Below are 18,506 nucleotides of genomic sequence, written 5' to 3'. Positions count from 1 at the left end.
GCGGGGGGCGCCTCGCGCGTCCCGGGCCGGGCGGACCGCTTTGGGTCGCGGCTCTGAACCACACCGCCCGTAGCCGCGGGTTCGGGGCCGAGCAGCGGAACCTCGGGGCCGTTCCGAACGGGGCCTCTGAGAAACGGGAAGGCCGGGCTCGGCACCCCCCCGTGCGGCGGATGGAGAGCATCGCCCCGAGAGCCGCGGGGAGGATCCGATTTGGGGCGACGCAGCCCCTGCGTGGAGCCCGGCGCTGGAAATGTCCGCGTCTCTTAATGAGCCGCGCCTGATTGCGACGAGAGAGAAATCAGCCCTGCAAAATGCATCGTTCCCTTCTGCAGAGGGCGCCGGAGCGCTGTGCGGGGCTTCAGTGCCGTCCCTTTGGGGCTGGAGGCGCTGCTGCCTTCCCTCCGTCCCAAACGAACGCATTGGGGCAGCGCGAGGCATCGCCAGCCCTGTGAGAACCTGCTGCCATTTCACACAGAGCCTCCCGTCCTCGCTGTCCTGCTGCTGCCAAGGAGACGAATTATTCCGACCCTGTAGCGGAGCTCAGGGCACGTGGAGGAAGAGTGGGAACATTGGAAGGAAGGGAAGCCAAACAGGGAACGGGACAGGCTGGGGAAGTGGGAACGTGAGAACCTATGAGGTTCAGTAAGGCCAAGTGCATCGGGTCGGGGCAGTGCCAGGTATTGACACAGCCTGGGGGAAGATCTCCTTGAGAGCAGCCCTACGCAGAAGGACTTGGGGGTCCTGGTGGACGAGGAGCTGGACATGAGCCAGCAGTGTGCGCCTGCAGCCCGGAATGCAGCCAGCTGTGTTCTGGGCTGCATTAAAAAGGGGTGGCAGCAGGGACAGGGAGGTGATCGTCCCCCTCTGCTCGGCTCTTGTGAGGCCCCATCTGCATCGCTGCGTCCAGGGCTGGGGCCCCCAGCACAGGAAGGACGTGGAGCTCTGGGAGCGGGTCCAGAGGAGGGCACTGAGATGGTCAGAGGGCTGGAGCAGCTCTGCTGTGAGGAAAGGCTGAGGGAACTGGGATGTTTGAGCTTGGAGATGAGAAGCTGCAGGGAGACCTCAGTGTGGCCTTCAGTGCTTGAAGGGAGCGGATAAACAGGAGGGGGAACGGCTGTTTGTGAGGGTGGGTGGTGACAGGACAAGGGGAATGGTTTGAAAGTGAGCCAGGGGAGGTTTGGGTTGGATGTGAGGAGGAAGTTTTTCATGCAGAGGGTGGTGAGGCAGTGGAACAGGTTGCCCAAGGAGGCTGTGGATGCCCCATCCCTGCAGGCATTCAAGGCCAGGCTGGATGTGGCTCTGGGCAGCCTGGGCTGCTGGTTGGTGACCTGCACACAGCAGGGGGTTGGAAGTGGCTGAGCACTGTGCTCCTTTGCAACCCAGGCCATTCTATCGTTCCATGATCCTATGCAAAGCCTTGGGTGCAATCACACCAAGGGCCTGGCTAACACCAGCCAACGTTTGAGCCGAAGCCTTGCTCTTCCTTATGAAGATCTTCTTCTTAATTCACTGCAGAACAAAGCAACCCCGAGTCTGATTCAGACCACGCAGCTCTATCCAAAAGGCACAACACAACTGATACCCAGCATCATGGATTGATCCAATTCCTCCTGCTGTCCAACACAGCAAAGCCAGCACCAGAAGGAGGGAGGGAGGGAGGGCAGGAGGGGATGGGCTTTGGGTGAGCAGCCTGCCAGAATGGATGTGGGTTTTGCATGCAGGGCTGCCCAATGCTTAACAAACATCTGTATCAGCAGCCCAGCCCTGGCTATAAATAACTCCAGTCGGATTTTAAGCCCTGCGATGTCAACCAGCCCCAGGGATTTCGGGCGCTGCTGGGGTTCAGCCATAGGGGATGTGTCCCTTCCTGAGCTGCGCAGGGCTCCATATGCACCCTGCACGTCTGTATGATGCTCCTTGCATCTGGATTTGCTCACGGCTTGCCCCTCTCTACGCAGTTCTAGTCAGGGTGGCTATGGGGACCTGCTTCCCCAAAACATGCAGTTTTATCCCCTTCCCATCGCAGGTTTTGGCAGAAGGGGCTGACGTGATGACCCCAAATGCTGTTCTGCAGAGCCAGGGTATTGCTGACACCCCTCCCCCACTTCCTCCTGCCTTATGAACCCCCAAATCTGGTGTTAGATTGGAGGTATCCCTGCAGAAGCTTTTCCCCCTCCCAGCCCCCAGTGCCGGGATACCACACAGAGGAGTTAAACACCTTGATTTCCCCAGCATCCTCTGTGCACCCCATGGCCTCAGGGCTCTGTTCTGAGCTGTGCCCCCCAGAAGACCCCCCCGCCATCACCCCAAGCACAAGCAGACTTGGAATTCCCAGCTGCTTTTTTTCCCCCATCCACCCAACCACGCAACCAGTCCATCCATGTGATGCTGTGTGCATCACACGGGGGGATCAGGGCTCCGGGATGGAGGGACCCTCCGTGCATCCCCACTTTTTGGGGCTCTCACATTCAGGCACTGACTCTCAGCCCCAACCCTGACCCCAGCTCTGCTCTATGGGATGGAGGTGATGCTGTGACCCCCTCCAGGACCACTCACCCCACCCACCCGCAGCATCCTCGGGATCACCAACCCCACGAAGTGCTTCAAGACCTCATATTACCCCAGATGGCCATTTTTCCTGAGGGCCCCGCAGCTCCTTTAGGATCGTTTCCCAGTGTCGGACTACAGCTCCCAGCGCGCTGTGCGAGCAGCGAGGACGGGCGGAGGGAACGCGAGCGGGAGCGGAGCGCAGCGGGGATCTGCTGTGCTGCTGTGCACGGTGAGGGGATGGGGGGGATCGGGGGGGCAGTGGGGTGAGGAATTTGGGATGGGGTGCGAGGGGGTGGGATGTAGGAGGAGGGGATACGGGGGGATGGTGGTACAAAGGGATGGGTGTGCAAGGGGAGTGGGGTATGGGGGGATTGGGGTAAGCAGGAGTTACGGAGGGATGGGGTACAGGGGGTGGGGGTAGAGGGGAGTGGGGGGGTACCAGGGGGATGGGAGTACCAGGGGATGGGGTAGAAGGGGATACGGGGGGACAAGGGATGGGGTGTAAAGGATGGAGATACGGGGGGGTGGGGGTAGTAGAGATTTGGATACAGGGGGATGGGGGTATCAGAGGATGGGGTATAAGGGGATATAGGGGGGTACAAGGGATGGGGATAACAGGGAGGGGGCAAAGGGGGATGGGAGGTATAAAGGGGTGGAGGTACAGGGGGATGGGGCTATGAGGGATGAGGGTAACGGGATGGAGTTACAGAAGGATGGGGGAACAAGGAGGGGGAATGGAGGTACAAAGGGATGGGGTACAGGGGGATGGGATAAATGGAAAAGGGGGTGCAAGGGATTTGGGGACAGGGGCGTGGGGGATACCAGAGTTGGAGATATGGGTACAAGGGGATGAGGTACCAGGAATGGAGTAAAAGGGATGGGAAACAGAGGGATGGGGTACAAGGGATGGGGGTGCAGGGGGTGGGGGCACAGGGGAGTGGGGTGCGGGGATTACCAGGTATGGGAGCAGCAGGAGATGGGGTGCAGGGGGAGGGCAGCAATGGAGATGCGGGTGCTGAACTGGGGGTGTGTGTACATGGGGAGGTGGGCACTGTGGGGATGGAGAAAACGGTGCCCCACAAAGTGGGGATGGAGGCAGAAGAGGTGCCAGGGGTGGGGGGACAGGAGAGCACCAGATGTGAGTACTGGGGATGTGAGTACAGGAGGGCGACGGTGCCCAGAGATGTGAGCACCAGGTGCTGTGATTTCAGGGGGGTGTGGGTGGAGGGGGACGGGGGTCACAGACCCCAGGGGTCACCCTGGGCTTCAGGCAGTGCTGCGGTGCTGGGGTGCCCAGCGATGGGGCCGTTCCTGCCTGGCACTGTGCTGCTGTCACTGCTCGGGGACCCGGGGAACGATGACTTCATGGCCTCATTAAGGATTAATTTTCATCCAGGCAGGAAAACAAAACAAGTGCAGCCGCCGCTCGGCGTGGAAAGTTACCGGGGCCGTGGGGAGGGAGCGCCTGTTTTCATCCGCGTCCCGGATTTCTCCATTTACCTCTACGGGACGATAATCCCTAAATCCCAACGAGATTAAAGGCACCAAGAAAGGTGGCACAGCCCCTCCCCACCTCAGTGTTTCCCCGGTTATGAAACCCTACGTCTGCACGGCCCCGATTCACCCGGGCATTTCCCATATCCCTCCCGCAGCCCCACGGGGAGGGAGTGGGGGCAGCAGGAGCTGCTCTTCTAACCCTCTTCTTTCTGTTCCTCTATTTTTTTCCCTCCCTGCAGCAGAAGGTCCGGAAGCCCTCCTGTGGCCATGGCACTGGTGAAGAGCGGATGGCTTTGGCGGCAGAGTGAGTGCCAATCCCGATCCCAATCTCAGTGGGGTTCTGTTCCTGAGTTCCACACCCACGACACAGTTTGGGGTCACGGAGCTCAGCCATGGAGGCATTATGAGGACCCTCCTGCTCCCAGCCTATAAGGACTGCAAGATGCCCCAATGGCTTTTTCAGGGATGGATCCAAGAGTTTCGTTAAAGCCACACTGCTGTGGTTCATCCCCAAGCCAGGCACCCTACGGGTTGTGCAGGGGGGGCAGCGGGACCCCGCTGCAGGCTTAGAGTCACTCACACCCCACCATCCATCCGCCAGGCTCCATCCTGCGCCGCTGGAAGAGGAATTGGTTCGTCCTCTACCTGGATGGCAGCTTGGTGTACTACCACGACGAGACGCAGCGCGACATGGACGGGCGCATCCACATCAAGTACAGCTGCCGCGACGTGCGGACCGGCCGCGAGTGCCGCGGTGAGCAAAGCCCTGCTGCCCCAATCCCCGTGTCCCCACTCGTTGTGACCCCAAGCCCCATGTTCCCAAGCTCGGCATCCTCCAACTCCATGTCCCCATTCCCTGCACCCCCATATCCCCGAAGCTCATGTTCCCAGTTGTTGTGTCCTCACTCCTTGTGTACTCAGGCTCTGCATCCCCAAAGTTGAGTCCCCAAACTCCACATCCTGTGTCCCCAAGCCCTCTATTCCCAAGCTCTGCATCCCCAAGCTCTCAGTCCCCACACACTGTCCCCCCAATCCTTGTTGTGTCCAAGCTGTTTCACCATGTTCTGTCTCCAATACTTACATACCTCAGCTCTGCTTTCCCAACCCCCATGTCCTCCCCAAGCTCTTTGTCTCCATGCCCTGTGTCCCCAACTTCCACGTCTCCAATCCTTATGTACCCAGGTTTGGCATTCCCAAGCCCTATATCCCCAAACCCTGTGTCCCCAGGCTCCATGTCCCCAAGCCACGTCCCCCAGCTCCATCTCTACACTGCATCTCCAAGCTTGGAATCCCAAGGTCCCCACGTTCAGTGTCACCAGGATCCACATCCGCACGCTGTGTCCCCGAGCCCTGGGGCTCTGTGTGGCTGTGTCCACTTCAATCCATGCTCTTTGCCCACCCAACCCCAAAGGCTGTACCACCCTCCCCGCTCCATCCCGCACCGCCTCATCCCCACCAGATGTGTGTCCTCTCCCCTCTTCTTTCCCCACCTCCACTCTGCACTCATTCCCAGCGCTCCCACGGCTCTGACTCAGTGCTCCGTCTCGCACAAACACAGCAGAGCTCAGCTCAGCCCACGGTGCAGCACAAAGTGCTTTTCTTCACACGGCGATGCCGGAGCCTCCATGGAGCTCCTGGCAAAGTCGGAGTGCGATGGCAAACACTGCGTTATGTGTTGGGTCCCTCTCGTGTGTCCGTCAGATTTGGCACATCCAAAGCAAACTCAGCCCAACACCAGGTGGAAAACTTGGGGTCATTTTCTGCTGTGGAAGTGGAAGTTCCTGCTGGTGTTGGTGCCTGACCTTTGAGCGCAGAGACAAAGAGAAAACCAAAGCCAACTCTGAGCATGGCTTTTGGGGTGAAAATCCCAACCCCTGGGTGGTTTTGGGGATCCCATTGGTTGGCACTGTCGGTTCCCTCAGGGGCCTTCAGGGATCCCCTTGGGTGGTTTTGGGGGCCCCAGTGGTTTGGCTTTGGGGATCCCACTGGTTGGCACTGAGTCCCCTCAGGTGGCTTTGGAGGTCCCGAAGGACAGCTTTGGGGATCCTCTTGGGTGGCTTTGGGAGTCCCACCGGGTTGCTTTGGGGTATCCACTGGTTTGGCTTTGGGGATCCCATTGGTTGTCACTGAGGGTCCCCTCAGGGGTCTTTGGAGGTCCCAAAGGACAGCTATGGGGAACCCCTTGGGTGGTTCTGGGACTCCACTGGGTTGGCATTGGGGATCCCATTGGTTGGCTCTGTGGGTTCCCTGAGGGGACATTGGGGATCCCCTTGGGTGGTTTTGGGGACCCAATGGTTTGGCTTTGGGAATCCCATTGGTTGTCACTGAGGGTCCCCTCAGGGGGCTTTGGAGGTCCCAAAGGACAGCTTTGGGGATCCCCTTGGGTGGTTTTGGGGGCTCCACTGGGTTGCTTTGAGGGTCCCACTGGTTTGGCTTTGGGAATCCCATTGGATGGCACTGTGGGTCCTCTGAGGTGGCTCTGGGGGTCCCCTCGGGTCCCCCTGCTGAGGTTGGCTTTGTCTGTCCCCTTGCAGACGTGCAGCCACCCGAGGGGAAGAGCCGTGAGTGCCTGCTGACCGTCGTGCTGCGGGACGGCTCCAAGACGACGCTGTGTGCTGAGAGTGAGGACGATGCCATGTAAGTGCCCAAATCCCCTCAACAGCTCCAGCCCCCACTATCCTGGCCCCAAAAGCACCTCAGTGGGAAGAAAATCACATCCTGCTGCCCCCAGCTCCCTGTTGCTGCAAGGCCCGAGGTCATATGCAGGGCAGGAGGTGCAGATTTGCTTTTCTCATTGAATACCTCTGAGCCAAGCAGAGCTATTTTTAAGTATCCTGGATGAGAAATCACCTCTTAGCCAACCACAAAGAACTGTGACAGCATTTCCATCCGCGTTCGTTGATAAATAATGCAAACGTGGAGTGCTAATTGGATTAAGGCCATGCCCAGGATGATGCAACAGCGCTTTTAGCACCGCTCCTCTTTGTCTTTAATAGCAAGAAACCTTAAGCTGCTCTTAAACGACAGGGAGATGCTGGAACTGGATGGTCTTTGAGGTCCCTTCCAATCCAAGCCGTTCTATGATTCTAGAATCACTTGGGATGGGGGAGAAACTCAGCCATTATCCGCCAGTTTGGGGTCACACTTCCACCTCATTCACCCAGAGCCATTCCTGCTGTGCACCCCATCCCCAGCCTTGTGCCATCAGGTCCCTGTCCCATCCCCACCCTTGTGCTAACTGGGAATTAAGGATTAATGCTGGCATAGCTGGAGGGAGGGGGATGCTGCCCAGCTGAGCCCCCAACCCATTCCCTCTGCTTCCTTCGCAGTGCTTGGAAGATGGCAGTGCTGGAGGCGAAATCCACCCCGGTGAGGCTTCCCCACCCTCGTCCCCTGAAATAGGGGCATCAGGGGCACCAGTGGGAAGAGCTGGGGATGGCAATGGGGACGTAATTAAGGGGACAGGGGCAGAGTTAAGGTTATACGGGCAGAGTTATGATGATGGGGAAAGAGTTCAGTGTAGCAGGGTGAGAGCTAGTGATGCGGTCACAGTTAAGGGGATGGGGACATAGTTAACGGGAAGGGGCAGAATTAGGGATGTGGTCAGTGGGCATGGTGGGGATGGGTTGGGATTGAGGTTGGGGGTCTTGGAGCACTCTCCCAGCCATAATGATTCTGTGATTCTACAAATTAAGGTGATGGGAACACGGTTAAGGGGATAGGGGCAGAGTTAAGGGCAGTAGGGACACAGTTAAGGTGAGGGGATGAAGTTAAGGTGATAATGGCAGAGTTAAGGTGATGAAAACAGAGTTGAGGGCAATGGGGACAGGGTTGAAGTGATGGGGACAGAGTTAAGGGAGCAGGGACAAATTTCAGAGCAATGGAGGCAGTTCAGGGGAGCAGGGGCAGAGTTAAAGTGCTGAGAACCCAGTTAAGGGGATGGAGAAGGAGTTGAGAGGGGCAGAGTTAAGAGGAATGGGGACAGTCAAAGGGAACAGGGGCAGAGTGAAGGGGATGGGTCAGAGTCAAAGTGATGGGGACATAATTAAGGCAATGGGGATGGAATTAAGGGAGAAAAGGCAGAGACTGGCCTGACACTGCTCCCACCACACCCAGGTGCACGTCTATGACCCCTATGATGATGACTACTACCAGACGGTGCCCATCGACTCCCACCAGACTGCCTACATCAGCTCTGGCCACTACGGCCACCAGTATGGAGGTGGGTCATTCTCCTCTTCCCTCTGTGCCATTTGGTGCCCACCTGGGGACACTCAGTAGGTCACAGCTCCAAGCCTGGTCATACTTGGAGGTATTTGTAGGACGGAGTGGGCTGAGACCCTGCAAACACAGCGCACGGCAGCACTTGGGGTGGTCCATAGGGATAGGGGATGGGGGGGGAGGGGGTTGGGAGATTTTCAGGGTTTCTGGGGGCGGGACGTGACCCCAGTAGGGGACCCCCAAGCCACCCACCACCCCTTTTTGCCTTGCAGCCCCCGGGGTGACCCACGTCATCGTGCGCGAGGATCCCTACCGCGTCTCCGGGGACCAGATGGCCTTGGGGCTGCTGGCTGGGGCCGCCACTGGTGCAGCCCTGGGCTCCTTCATGTGGATGCCATGCTGGTTTTAGTGGACCCTTTGGCTCCCCAGCCCGAGGTAACACGCCCCTGGCTCGGCACCCTCCAGAAAATCATCTTTTTGGGACAAAGGGGAGCAACTCCATCCCACCCATCCACGGCTTTTGCATCAGATAACCCACACGAACCCAAAAACCTAAGCCAAGATCCTTCGCAGCCCCAGGGAAACTGCTGGGGATGGGAGGATGTGGCCCCGCAGCCTGGCACCATCCACTACCCCAAATCTCTAGCTGCAGAAATACCTGAAGTTGTTTTTTTTTGGGATGAGTTTGGAGGGGTGCTGCTCCCCAGGGAGGCAGCCAGGTTCTCCTTACAAAACTGCTTTTTTGAAGGGTCTTTTGGGGAGAGGCACCAGTACCATAGTGTTTTTTTCCCCAAAACTGCAGCCCTGAGGAAGGGAGAAACCAATCTGCAAATGCCCACGGGTGCCAGGGTAGGAAGCAGGCACAGGGCTGGTGTGAAGAGCAAGAGAATGGAAGAGGATTTGAGTGGAAGGGGAGGATGAGAACCCTTATCCCATACCCACAGACCCCCATACACGTGAGCAGCTCCATGCCTTTGTCTGGCTTTCAGGCTCACTCCAGTCCCTGGGGCTGAGCAAGCTCAGGAACTGGGGACAAACCTTTGTGAAATGGGGTCAACAACCCAGTAACTGGGATTGGAACTCCAGGAATTGGAATGGGAATGCAGGAATTGAACTAAGAGCAGAGATTGAGATGGGAACCCCAGGAAGTGAGGTGGGAACCCAGGAATTGGGAAAAAGGAAACTGGATGGGAACACCAGAAGTGAGATAGATAGCAGTGCCAGGAAGTGAAATGAGAATCCAGGAACCAGGATGGAAATGCAAGAATTGAATTGAGTACACAGAAATGAAGATGGATCCCCAGGAATTGGGATGGGAATCCAGGAATTGGGATGGGAACACAGAAATTGAGATGGGAACCCCAGGAAGTGAGATGGGAACCTAGGAATTGGGATTGGAAACGGGGAATTCAAACAGGAACCCTGGAATTGGGATGGGAACCCAAGAATTGGGATGAGAAGAGCCTTGGCCACAATGGGGCTTGCCCAGCCAGCACCTAGCAGCAGCAGCTCCAGGAAGGACACACAGCTCTGAGGTTTTGGGGAATGGGAAGAGCTCCTTGGGCACCGAGGCTTTGGTTTGAGGTCGACACATGGGGACGGGTGGCCCCAAACCAGAGCAGTGCACAACTGGGCCACATTCACACACTGAGCAGCACCAGGAGCATCACTGCAAGAACTCTGATATGAAATAAGCAGCTCAAGAATTAAAAAAAAAGAATAAAAAAAAGACTGAAAACCACAAGTAGGAAACCAACAGCAGCACCAGCAGCTGGCCCATTCTTCGGGCAAAGCTTCGTCTCCTCGGGGCTCAGGGTGTCCCTGATGTCACCCTCATCCTTTCCCTGGCATTCCTCACATCACCACTGCTGCAAACCCAATCCTGCAACCACTGTTTTTTGGAGAAAATTAAAATAAAAAGGCTAATAAAGGTGGCCCCAACGAGACCCAGTCTGTGGAATGAGGAGGGTGAGGAGGGCTGTGAGCAGCACTGTGGGGTGACAGAGGGTTTGGGGTCTGTGTGGTGCTGGGGAGGAGCTGGGAAAGAGCCCCCAAAGACCCTCTGCACAGCATCCCCACCCCAGAGACCCATATGGGTCCCACAGCGCTGTGCTCCGTGGGGCTGCTTCTGTCACCAAACAAGGAGCATTCAATGGGGAAAAGTGTCCAACTCTTGTCCCCACGAGGTCCCCAGCTCACACAGCTGGGAGCCAATTAGCCACTGCCACCAATTAGTGCTGATGGAGGTCTCCAACTCTGCAGCAGCACCTGGGATGCAGACCCTGGGGTGAGCCTGCATTTGTGGTACCACAGCACGGGGACACCGAGGGATGCAGAAATGTCCCACCTGGCTTCGGGGTGGAAGGAACCCAGGATCATCGAGTTCCAATCCTAATTAAACGGACTGCAATTAAATCTGGACAAAAGCAGCAGAAAGGAGGTGTGCCCTGCTCCTGCTGAGCCCCAGAAGTGCTTCAGAAAGCCCCACAATGGGAATGAAAGCAGTGCAGTGTGCAGTGAGAAGTGGGCACATCCCTGCCACTGCCAGCACCCGGCCTCACTGCATCTCCTGACTGCCCAGCAGTGCCAATGCACTGAGCAGATGGTGTGCAGGGGAGTGGGTGATTGCAGCACTTTAATTAGTGGTGCCATTAATCAAACCTTAACGCAATCAGGGCAGCCGTCCTCCTTCCAGATGTGATGTGCTCTGCGGGTGGCTGACGTGGAATTGCTTTAATTTATACCCTGGGCGAGGCCTGGAAGGTTGGGCTCAGAAAGGGCAACGGGTGGCTGGGAAGCGAGCTTCAAGCATCCCTACAGGGGGAGGGAGGGTATCCCTAGAGGCAAAACCCAACCCCAGCACTGCAGCCATAAGGGGGAGCAGCAAAATCCCCCCCTGCAGTGACCCAAATGTCTGCCTCACCCTGCAGCTGCTCAGTCCCAAAGATGGTACAAAGGGATCCCAAGTAATTTCCTATCTAGGGTCATGCATGGCTGCAGTGGGGTTTGCAACGAGGCCGCCAGGGAGTGCAGCACCCTGACTGCTGATGGGATGGATGCCCTACAGCTCTGTAACAGCACAGACCGGTGCCAGCACTGCCTCGTTGCCCTAACAACCACACCAGGGCACCCCCACAAGGACCACACTCAAGGTTTTTGATAAAGACCTTACAAGGAGGGCACTTGGGGTTGGGCTACTGGTGCGCCTACAGAACAGACAGAGACCCATGACTGCCTCCATCCCCTCCAGGAACCAGAACCCCGGAGCAGTTTGGGTGGGAAGGGCCCTCAGAGCCCCCCAAACCCCACCCTTCCATGGGCAGGGATCCACAGCCCTGTGCCCACAGCCCCATCTGCAGCCTCAGGACCCACAGCTCCGGGCAGCATCACAGTGCCCGTGCTCACAGTGAAGGGTTTCCTCCTGACTGAGGCCAAAAGAGGGGAGATTTCCAACCACGCAGGGCAAGCAGGGGGCCTTTCTGCCACCCGTACTCACCCGGCCATTCCTGCTGCTGTCTCTGGTAGGATGGGGCTGGAGTGGGGTCCACCAGCAGCGGGGTTCGGTCCAACCACAGGTCCAAGGAGTGCACCCCTAAGGTGGGACACAAGGCAGGAAGCTGCTGGATGCAAAAGAGCAAGAAAGGAGCAGAAAGGCAAAGCTGCGTCGGGCAGAGGGCAACAGCAGCAGCGCAGCACTGAGCACTGTGATGCCTTCCCCCCAAAACCTCCAACCCTCACACACTGCTCCCTCCAACACCTCCAACCCAGAGGAAACCCCACGTTACGATGGACAGAGGCAGAGAAGAGAGAGGAGCCTTCCAATGAGACAGGTATTTATTTAGTTCAAGCGCTACGGATTCTTTTGTTGTTTCATATTATCAAACAGAGCTGAGGTACCAGTGACATTCCAACATGAAGAAAAGGAACCTTTTTTTTTTTTTTCCCCCTTATACAATTTCTTCAACTACTTGTTATCAAGACAAAGAAGTGAGTAATGGACAGCTGCGTCATGTACTGTACAACAACCAGAGCGGGGAGGAGAACAGAAACAGAGCAGAAACCTTCACTGTCGTCAAAGTCATCACGAAAGAAGTCTGTTCCCTGGTTCTACTGGCCATGCCGATGGAGGAAAAGCAAAGGGAAACCCAAAAAGTGTGTGCCAGTGGGGAACAGGGAAACGATGGCCGACGTGGATTGGGTGAAAAGCAAAAGGAAGAAGAAAAGGCAACGGAAAACAACCGAAGAGGCAAGATGGATCGTTTCTGCACAGTTCAGACCATACGATACAGGAAAAGCAGCCAGGTTTCCTTCCCCTCGAGAGCTTCTTAGAAAGAAAGAATGATCCTTTGTCACATATCATTGATGTTTATTTCAAGACATGCCACGTTAAAAAACCAAACCAAACCAAACCAAACCAAAAAACCTTGCCTTTGATATTGCATTATAAAAGCACTTTACAGCTCATTCTGCCTTTGAAGTTCTTGTTGTGCAGAGTTGCTAGAGACCCAGGGCAGGGCACGAGCCTGGCACTGGGAATGGAGAACCGAGGAGGTTACAGCCACTCCTGGTGCAGGGGGTGGTGAGGATGGTTCCCTTCGTTATCTCAGGGCAGAGGAGAACCAAGAGGGGCCTGGATGTGAAGCTGCTGGTGAGCAGCAATGCAACGCAGAGACTCAAGAACCCCTTCCTGCACTGGATCTCAGCCTTATTCGCCCAGCAAACAATGTATTTACAATTGTGTTTATTAACTGACACAGCAACTTCACAATGACTAGTAAAGAGTAAAAGGGTGCACTTCTAGTGTGTTCCGTCCGTGTTTCTCGGGTAGATACATCTCGCCAAAGCTCTACACAGACCCCTTTGCAAAAATACCACCAAAATTACCCAGAAGAGTAAAAAAAAAAAAAAAAAAAAATTAAGCAGAGAAATAAATATCAAAGAGGAACGGTTAATTAGAAGCCTAGTTCAATAGAAAACGAAGCGACTCTGATCGAACCAACCTCTACAGCTCTATGCAAAAAAACAAAACAGAACTAACCCAACTGGAAGACCCAACATAAAAAAAAAAAAAAAAAAAAAGCTAAAAAAAATAAAGGCATCCGTCTGCATTGCCATAAGTTGGCTTCCATCCCACCCAACTCTCTGCCCCTCTGGCTGCGGCCTCCCGCCAGGACCCCCATGGGACCCCCATGGGACCTCACTGCAGTACGGCCGTGCCCACCGCCCTCCCTCGTGGCCTGGGAAAGCCACCTCTGCTCCTTCCTTCTGCCCAACTCACACGTCCCCATCAGCTCAGGCAGCGTTCCTTTCAAACCTCCCCTTTCTTAACCATGGAAACGCCACGCTGACGTCCTCCAAACAGCTGCAATGCCACACTCCCACCTCTCCACGCAGCCATCGTTTCATCTCTTCTTCTTCTTCTTCTTCTTCTACGTAAAAGGAAAAAACGCTCTTCACACCCATCTCACGCTCCAAACACACCTCCTCGTTCCCTGCGAGCGTTTTGCTAACGCACACACATCCCTCCCACCCCCCCAGGTCCTCCTGGTTCCAATCATCCCCCCCCAAAAAGACCCCGCGCTCCAAACCCTGCTAAGGTGGGGCTTTGAAAACAACCCGTGCTCCCCCTGCTCCAAGCACAGGAGCTCAGCTTTAGCCACCAGCCGTGTGACTGCTGGGTAAGGACAGCACTGCAGCTCTCTCCTCTGCTCCCCCACACGGGCAGACGCTGCAGGGGACGGCTGACAGCACCCTTCTGCACATACATCTCACCTATGTCCAATTCCTTACTCGGGGTTCCATCATTTCAAAGTGCAGTATCGTAACATATTAAAAAAGGAACAAATATTAAGAAATTGTACCTATTTTTTCTTCGCTTTTTTTTTTTTTTCGTTGTTGTTTTTTTTGCTTTTTTTTTTGCTTTTTTTTTTTTTTTAAGTTATAACTAGAATACGCTGGAATATTTTGGCTTTTTTTTTTTTTCTTTTTCTTATAAATAATGAAGACACCGACATTTTCTTTGTGTGTGTGTGTGTGTGTGTGTGTGTGCTTGTGAAGCTAATAGATCATCTCCACGAGACAGCCAGCGATGATGAACTGCAATACGTTATTACTGAAAGGGGAAGGTTCAAGCCAATATTCACACTGCAGTCAATGAAGAGTAAAGGGAGGGAAAGCAGTGATGTTCTGGAGGAAGTCAGAAGCCACGCAGTATTAGCAGGAGCAGCCTCCTTCACTGACAGGCTGCTCTTGAGGCTTTTCCAGTTTGATGTCAATCACTGGGAGGGAGGAGTTAAGGCCAACAGACACGGGTCGGGCAGCTGCTGCTTCCACCTCCTCTCCTCGGGGGTTCAAGTTGCTCTTTACAGAGATTAGGAGGACAGAAAGAAGGGAAAGAGCAAGAATTCATTTCAAACACTGGGTCCATTTGGCTGATTTAGACCTCTAGGTATGTATAAGAGGGCTCCAATGCTCAGCAAAAGCAGTTCAAAGCCCCCAAACCCTCCGTGATCTGTGAAAGAGCCTCTGGAAAATCCCTCACCATTAATCCCACGGGAGACAATCATTCAGTTCCTGCTATCTGCAGGCTGCAGGAAGTCAAATTCAAAGGGCCTTATTACTCTTCCATTTAGAAACTGGTGATGAAACTCCCTGATAATGAAACTGTGAGTGCTTGTGCATCCTGCCACCATCCTCTTGTTAACGAAGAGGGTTGCTCATTAACCTTTGGTGACTTGCCAAATGAGGGATTTTTGATCAACTCCAAGTATATCACACAGAGCTTGTGGCCTCAGCACAGCCCCCAGCCCCTCTGTTACCCCTCTGCTCTACAACGCTTCACAGGAGGTGTAGCTTCAGCCCTACGTTTGCCCAGAGTGGTCTGAGGTTAAGAACCAGCATCAGTGCAACCATAGAATCACAGAATGGTTTGGGTCGGAAGGGAGCTCAAGGATCACGAAGCTCCAACCCCCCACCACAGGCAGGGCCACCAACCTCCACATCTCACAGCAGCCCAGGCTGCCCAGGGCCCCATCCAACCTGGCCTTGAACACCTCCAGGGATGGACGGGCATCCACAGCCTCTCTGGGCAGCTGTTCCAGCACCTCACCACTCTCTGAGTAAAGAACTTCCCCCTCACATCCAACCTCAATCTGCCCTCCTTCAACTTCCAACCATTCCCCTTGTCCTGCTGTTATCTCCCCTTTCCAAGAGCTGACTCCCCTCCTGTCTGCAGGCTCCCTTGAGGTCCTGCAGGCTGCACTGAGGTCACCCCGCAGCTTCTCTTCTCCATGCTGAACAAGCCCAACTCCCTCAGCCTGTCTTTGTAGGGAGGTGCTGCAGCCCCCTGATCATCTTTGTGGCTCCTCTGGACCCTCTCCAACAGCTCCCTGTCTTTCTTGTCCTGGGGGCTCCAGCCCTGGACGCAGTGCTGCAGATGGGGCCTCACAAGAGCAGAGCAGAGGGGGACAATCCCCTCCCTGTCCCTGCTGGCCACCCCTCTGCTGATGGAGCCCAGGATCCCATTTGCTTTCTGAGCTGCAGGAGCACACTGCTGGCTCATGTTAAGCTTTTCATCCACCAGGACCCCCAGGTCCTTCTCTGCAGGGCTAAATGGCTATGGGATCTCCATCCTTGGAGATTCCTCCATTTGCATGAGCAGAGTTCCTCCTCAGCACTTCAACCTCAAGCCTTACTTGCCTCCATTCCCCTCCCATAAGCTGACCAAGGGCTGCAGGACAGACACCACCCCCCTCCTCCTCCTCCTGCCTTTGTTATTCAGGACCTGCATTCTCTTCACCCACGGTAACTGGCAGCGCTCTGCCACCACAGCTCTGCAGCATAAAGGATACTGTCTTCTCTACTTTTGTCTTGTGTGCTTTCCATTCCAGGCAAGGCAGCTGCCACGCGTCGGAAAAGCTGCAAAAAAAAAAACAAAAAACCAAGGAACAGATCAAAACAATTGTACTTCAAAGAGCACACCCCAGTTTGATGCAGCTCAAACAATGATCAATACATCCTTCTGTACTATTTACACGGCTCACACCAAAAAGCCTGACACCAAATATAACCTTTATTCCTAAGAATCCGCAGACCACATTTGTTGTTGTTACTGAAGATGAAATGTTACGGGCTTCAGGCAGCAAACCTTCTGTCACCTTCTCTGCTCTGGTTGGTACTTGGGATTTCCACCTCAGCTTGTCACATCCAGACCCCAAAAGCCTCACTACAACAGGTAGAAACTTGACCCTCATAACCCCACATGCCACTACTGAGCAGTGCCCGTGCCCCACTCTGCCCACGCTGCCCAGCCTGACATCAGCATGGGCCAGGACCGTGGGTCAGAACAGGGCATGCAGGTGAAAAGGAGCACAGTGCTCACCCAGCTCCAACCCCCTGCTGTGTGCAGGTCGCCAACCAGCAGCCCAGGCTGCCCAGAGCCACATCCAGCCTGGCCTCGAATGCCTGCAGGGATGGGACATCCACAGCCTCCTTGGGCAACCTGTTCCACTGCCTCACCACCCTCTGCATGAAAAACTTCCTCCTAATACCTGCAATCCCAGAGCAATGGGGCATTCAGCCACCTCCCTGCTGAGCCCTTCCTCTGTGCCCCAGAGGGTCCAGCTCCCCACAGCCTGAAGGAGGCTGGAAGGTAGGGCTGAACAGGACTGATTCCCTCTCCTAACCTCCCAGCTTTGCCCCCTCCTTTCTTGCGGAGTAAGGCTCAGGTCTGAGGGAACAGCTCGCCTGCTGCTCATTAGAGTTAACAAATGGTTGCCTAATTGGTTCTCACCTACAGAGAACAGCTCTGACTGTGCTGATGTGTTCAACACAAACCCACCTTTTACAAAAAGGACAGAGCCGAAGTGATATCACAGAATTGCAAAGGAACCCTTAGAGGCCATGTGGTTCACTCCCCACAGTGAGTAGGGATACCCACAGCTCACCTCTACATCTCCACACACGTGGAATTTTATACCATCTCAGACATATTGCCACCATGCATTTCATTATCAGCCATCCAGGACGCTCAATATTTCCAAACACCTGACAGCTCTGCCATCAGTGTGCTACCCCCATCCCACCGACAGCCACGGAACGCTCAGTGCAAGCCTGATGTCAGCCTTGGTGTCTTCAATGGACACCAAGATGTCATCTCAGCCCTTTCCTCCAACAACGCAAAGCTGCACCACTTACAACCAGTGACCCACAGAGAACTGAGCCAGATGCTCTGTCTGCTTGTATTCACACAATCATGGAATGGCTTGGGTTGGAAGGGACACCGAGGATCATCAAGTTCCAACTCCTTCCCCTCCCTCCAACCCCAGGCAGGGCCACCAACCTCCAGACCTGGTACCAGACCAGGTTGCCCAGAACCCCATCCAACCTGCTCTTGTGAACGTACAGACCTGAACAGCTTTGCAGATCAGTGCTTTTTTGGCATCAGGATGACCAGGGAAGTCATGATTCAATCTCACTTTGCTTTGGAAGACTCAAAGTTTCAGCACTACGCTCAAATCCACGCGTGCACCGAAATCTCAGTGCTTTCTTTGCTTTTAGTAGAATCACAGGGGGAGGTTCAGAGTGGATGTTAGGGAAAATTTCTTCTCCAAAAAGCAGTGATGCAGTGGCACAGTTGCCCAGGGAGTCCCCATCCCTGGAGGTGCTCCAGAACTGTGGGGATGTGGCACTGAGGGATGTGTTCAGCGGGCATGGTGTGGTGGGCTGGGGTTGGACGTGATGATCTCAGAGGTCTTTTCCAACCTGAATGATTCCACGATTCTGTCCCTAAAACTGCTTCAATTCTCAAAACATTTAATATTCAATAATCTCAACTTCACTTAAAAGAAAAAAAAAAAAAAAAAAAAAAAAAAAGGCTTATTGGACAGCCACCAGGCTGCACTGCAGAACACACAACCACCACCCACAGCCCCATTTGGAGAAGCCTACTGCTGTGCTGTCAAGTAGGTGGTAAACTGCTGCTCTCAGGCACTCTTTACAGCACTGCAGGGAAGCTGTTAGACCTGCTGCCCCTCCAACACACAGCAGAGGAAGCTCCGTGGGACCCACAAGGATCACCAAGCCCAACCCCGGCCCCACAGAGCACCCCCAAACCCCCAACCCTATGTCAGAGCAATCCTGGAGCTCCCCACTGCCCCAGGTACGCCCGTTCCAATTGCAAATGAGAACATCACTGAGCTCTGCTCCATGGATTTCTTGGACAACAAGCACTGAAGAAT

At 54.9% G+C, this 18,506-nt stretch overlaps 2 protein-coding genes across 6 annotated transcripts in view; one reads left to right on the top strand and one right to left on the bottom strand.

The window, feature by feature from the left end:
• Window positions 1–1,700: 1,700 nt before the first annotated feature.
• PLEKHB1 (pleckstrin homology domain containing B1) lies at window positions 1,701–10,209 on the top strand. 4 transcript variants are annotated; one of them, XM_085216637.1, is made up of 8 exons: window positions 1,702–2,779; window positions 3,947–4,103; window positions 4,290–4,351; window positions 4,649–4,801; window positions 6,582–6,684; window positions 7,377–7,416; window positions 8,164–8,269; window positions 8,541–10,209. In XM_085216637.1, exons 3-8 carry the CDS (start codon window positions 4,315–4,317, stop codon window positions 8,675–8,677), a joined length of 576 nt encoding a protein of 191 aa, XP_085072763.1. In that variant the 5' UTR covers window positions 1,702–2,779; window positions 3,947–4,103; window positions 4,290–4,314; the 3' UTR covers window positions 8,678–10,209. The 4 variants fall into 4 exon arrangements, with proteins under 4 accessions (XP_085072765.1, XP_085072763.1, XP_085072764.1 ...); XM_085216636.1 differs by having other exon boundaries at window positions 1,704–2,779; window positions 4,287–4,351; XM_085216639.1 differs by lacking the exon at window positions 3,947–4,103 and having other exon boundaries at window positions 1,701–2,779.
• A 1,875-nt stretch (window positions 10,210–12,084) lies between these two features.
• RAB6A (RAB6A, member RAS oncogene family) overlaps window positions 12,085–18,506 on the bottom strand; it is a 59,112-nt gene continuing 52,690 nt past the window's right edge. For both annotated transcript variants that reach the window (XM_085216634.1, XM_085216635.1), the window contains exons 7-8: window positions 16,119–16,185; window positions 12,085–14,546 (exon numbers count right to left, since the gene is read on the bottom strand). In XM_085216634.1, the coding sequence (XP_085072760.1) occupies window positions 14,482–14,546; window positions 16,119–16,185 (132 nt within the window). In that variant the 3' untranslated portion in view covers window positions 12,085–14,481. The remainder of the gene's footprint in view (window positions 14,547–16,118; window positions 16,186–18,506) is intronic.

The sequence above is a fragment of the Meleagris gallopavo genome, chromosome 1 (genome assembly GCF_905368555.1).
Source record: "Meleagris gallopavo chromosome 1, MGAL_WU_HG_1.1, whole genome shotgun sequence".
Taxonomy (NCBI): domain Eukaryota; kingdom Metazoa; phylum Chordata; class Aves; order Galliformes; family Phasianidae; genus Meleagris; species Meleagris gallopavo.
This window is presented reverse-complemented; position numbering and strand designations above follow the sequence as displayed.

Coding starts and splice junctions, on each gene's coding strand:
- PLEKHB1 (XM_085216639.1), top strand. CDS start 4,315: ATGGCACTGGTGAAGAGCGGATGGCTTTGGCGGCAGA. Junction 4,802..6,581: donor GACCGGCCGCGAGTGCCGCG/GTGAGCAAAGCC, acceptor GTCCCCTTGCAG/ACGTGCAGCCACCCGAGGGG. Junction 8,270..8,540: donor CTACGGCCACCAGTATGGAG/GTGGGTCATTCT, acceptor TTTGCCTTGCAG/CCCCCGGGGTGACCCACGTC.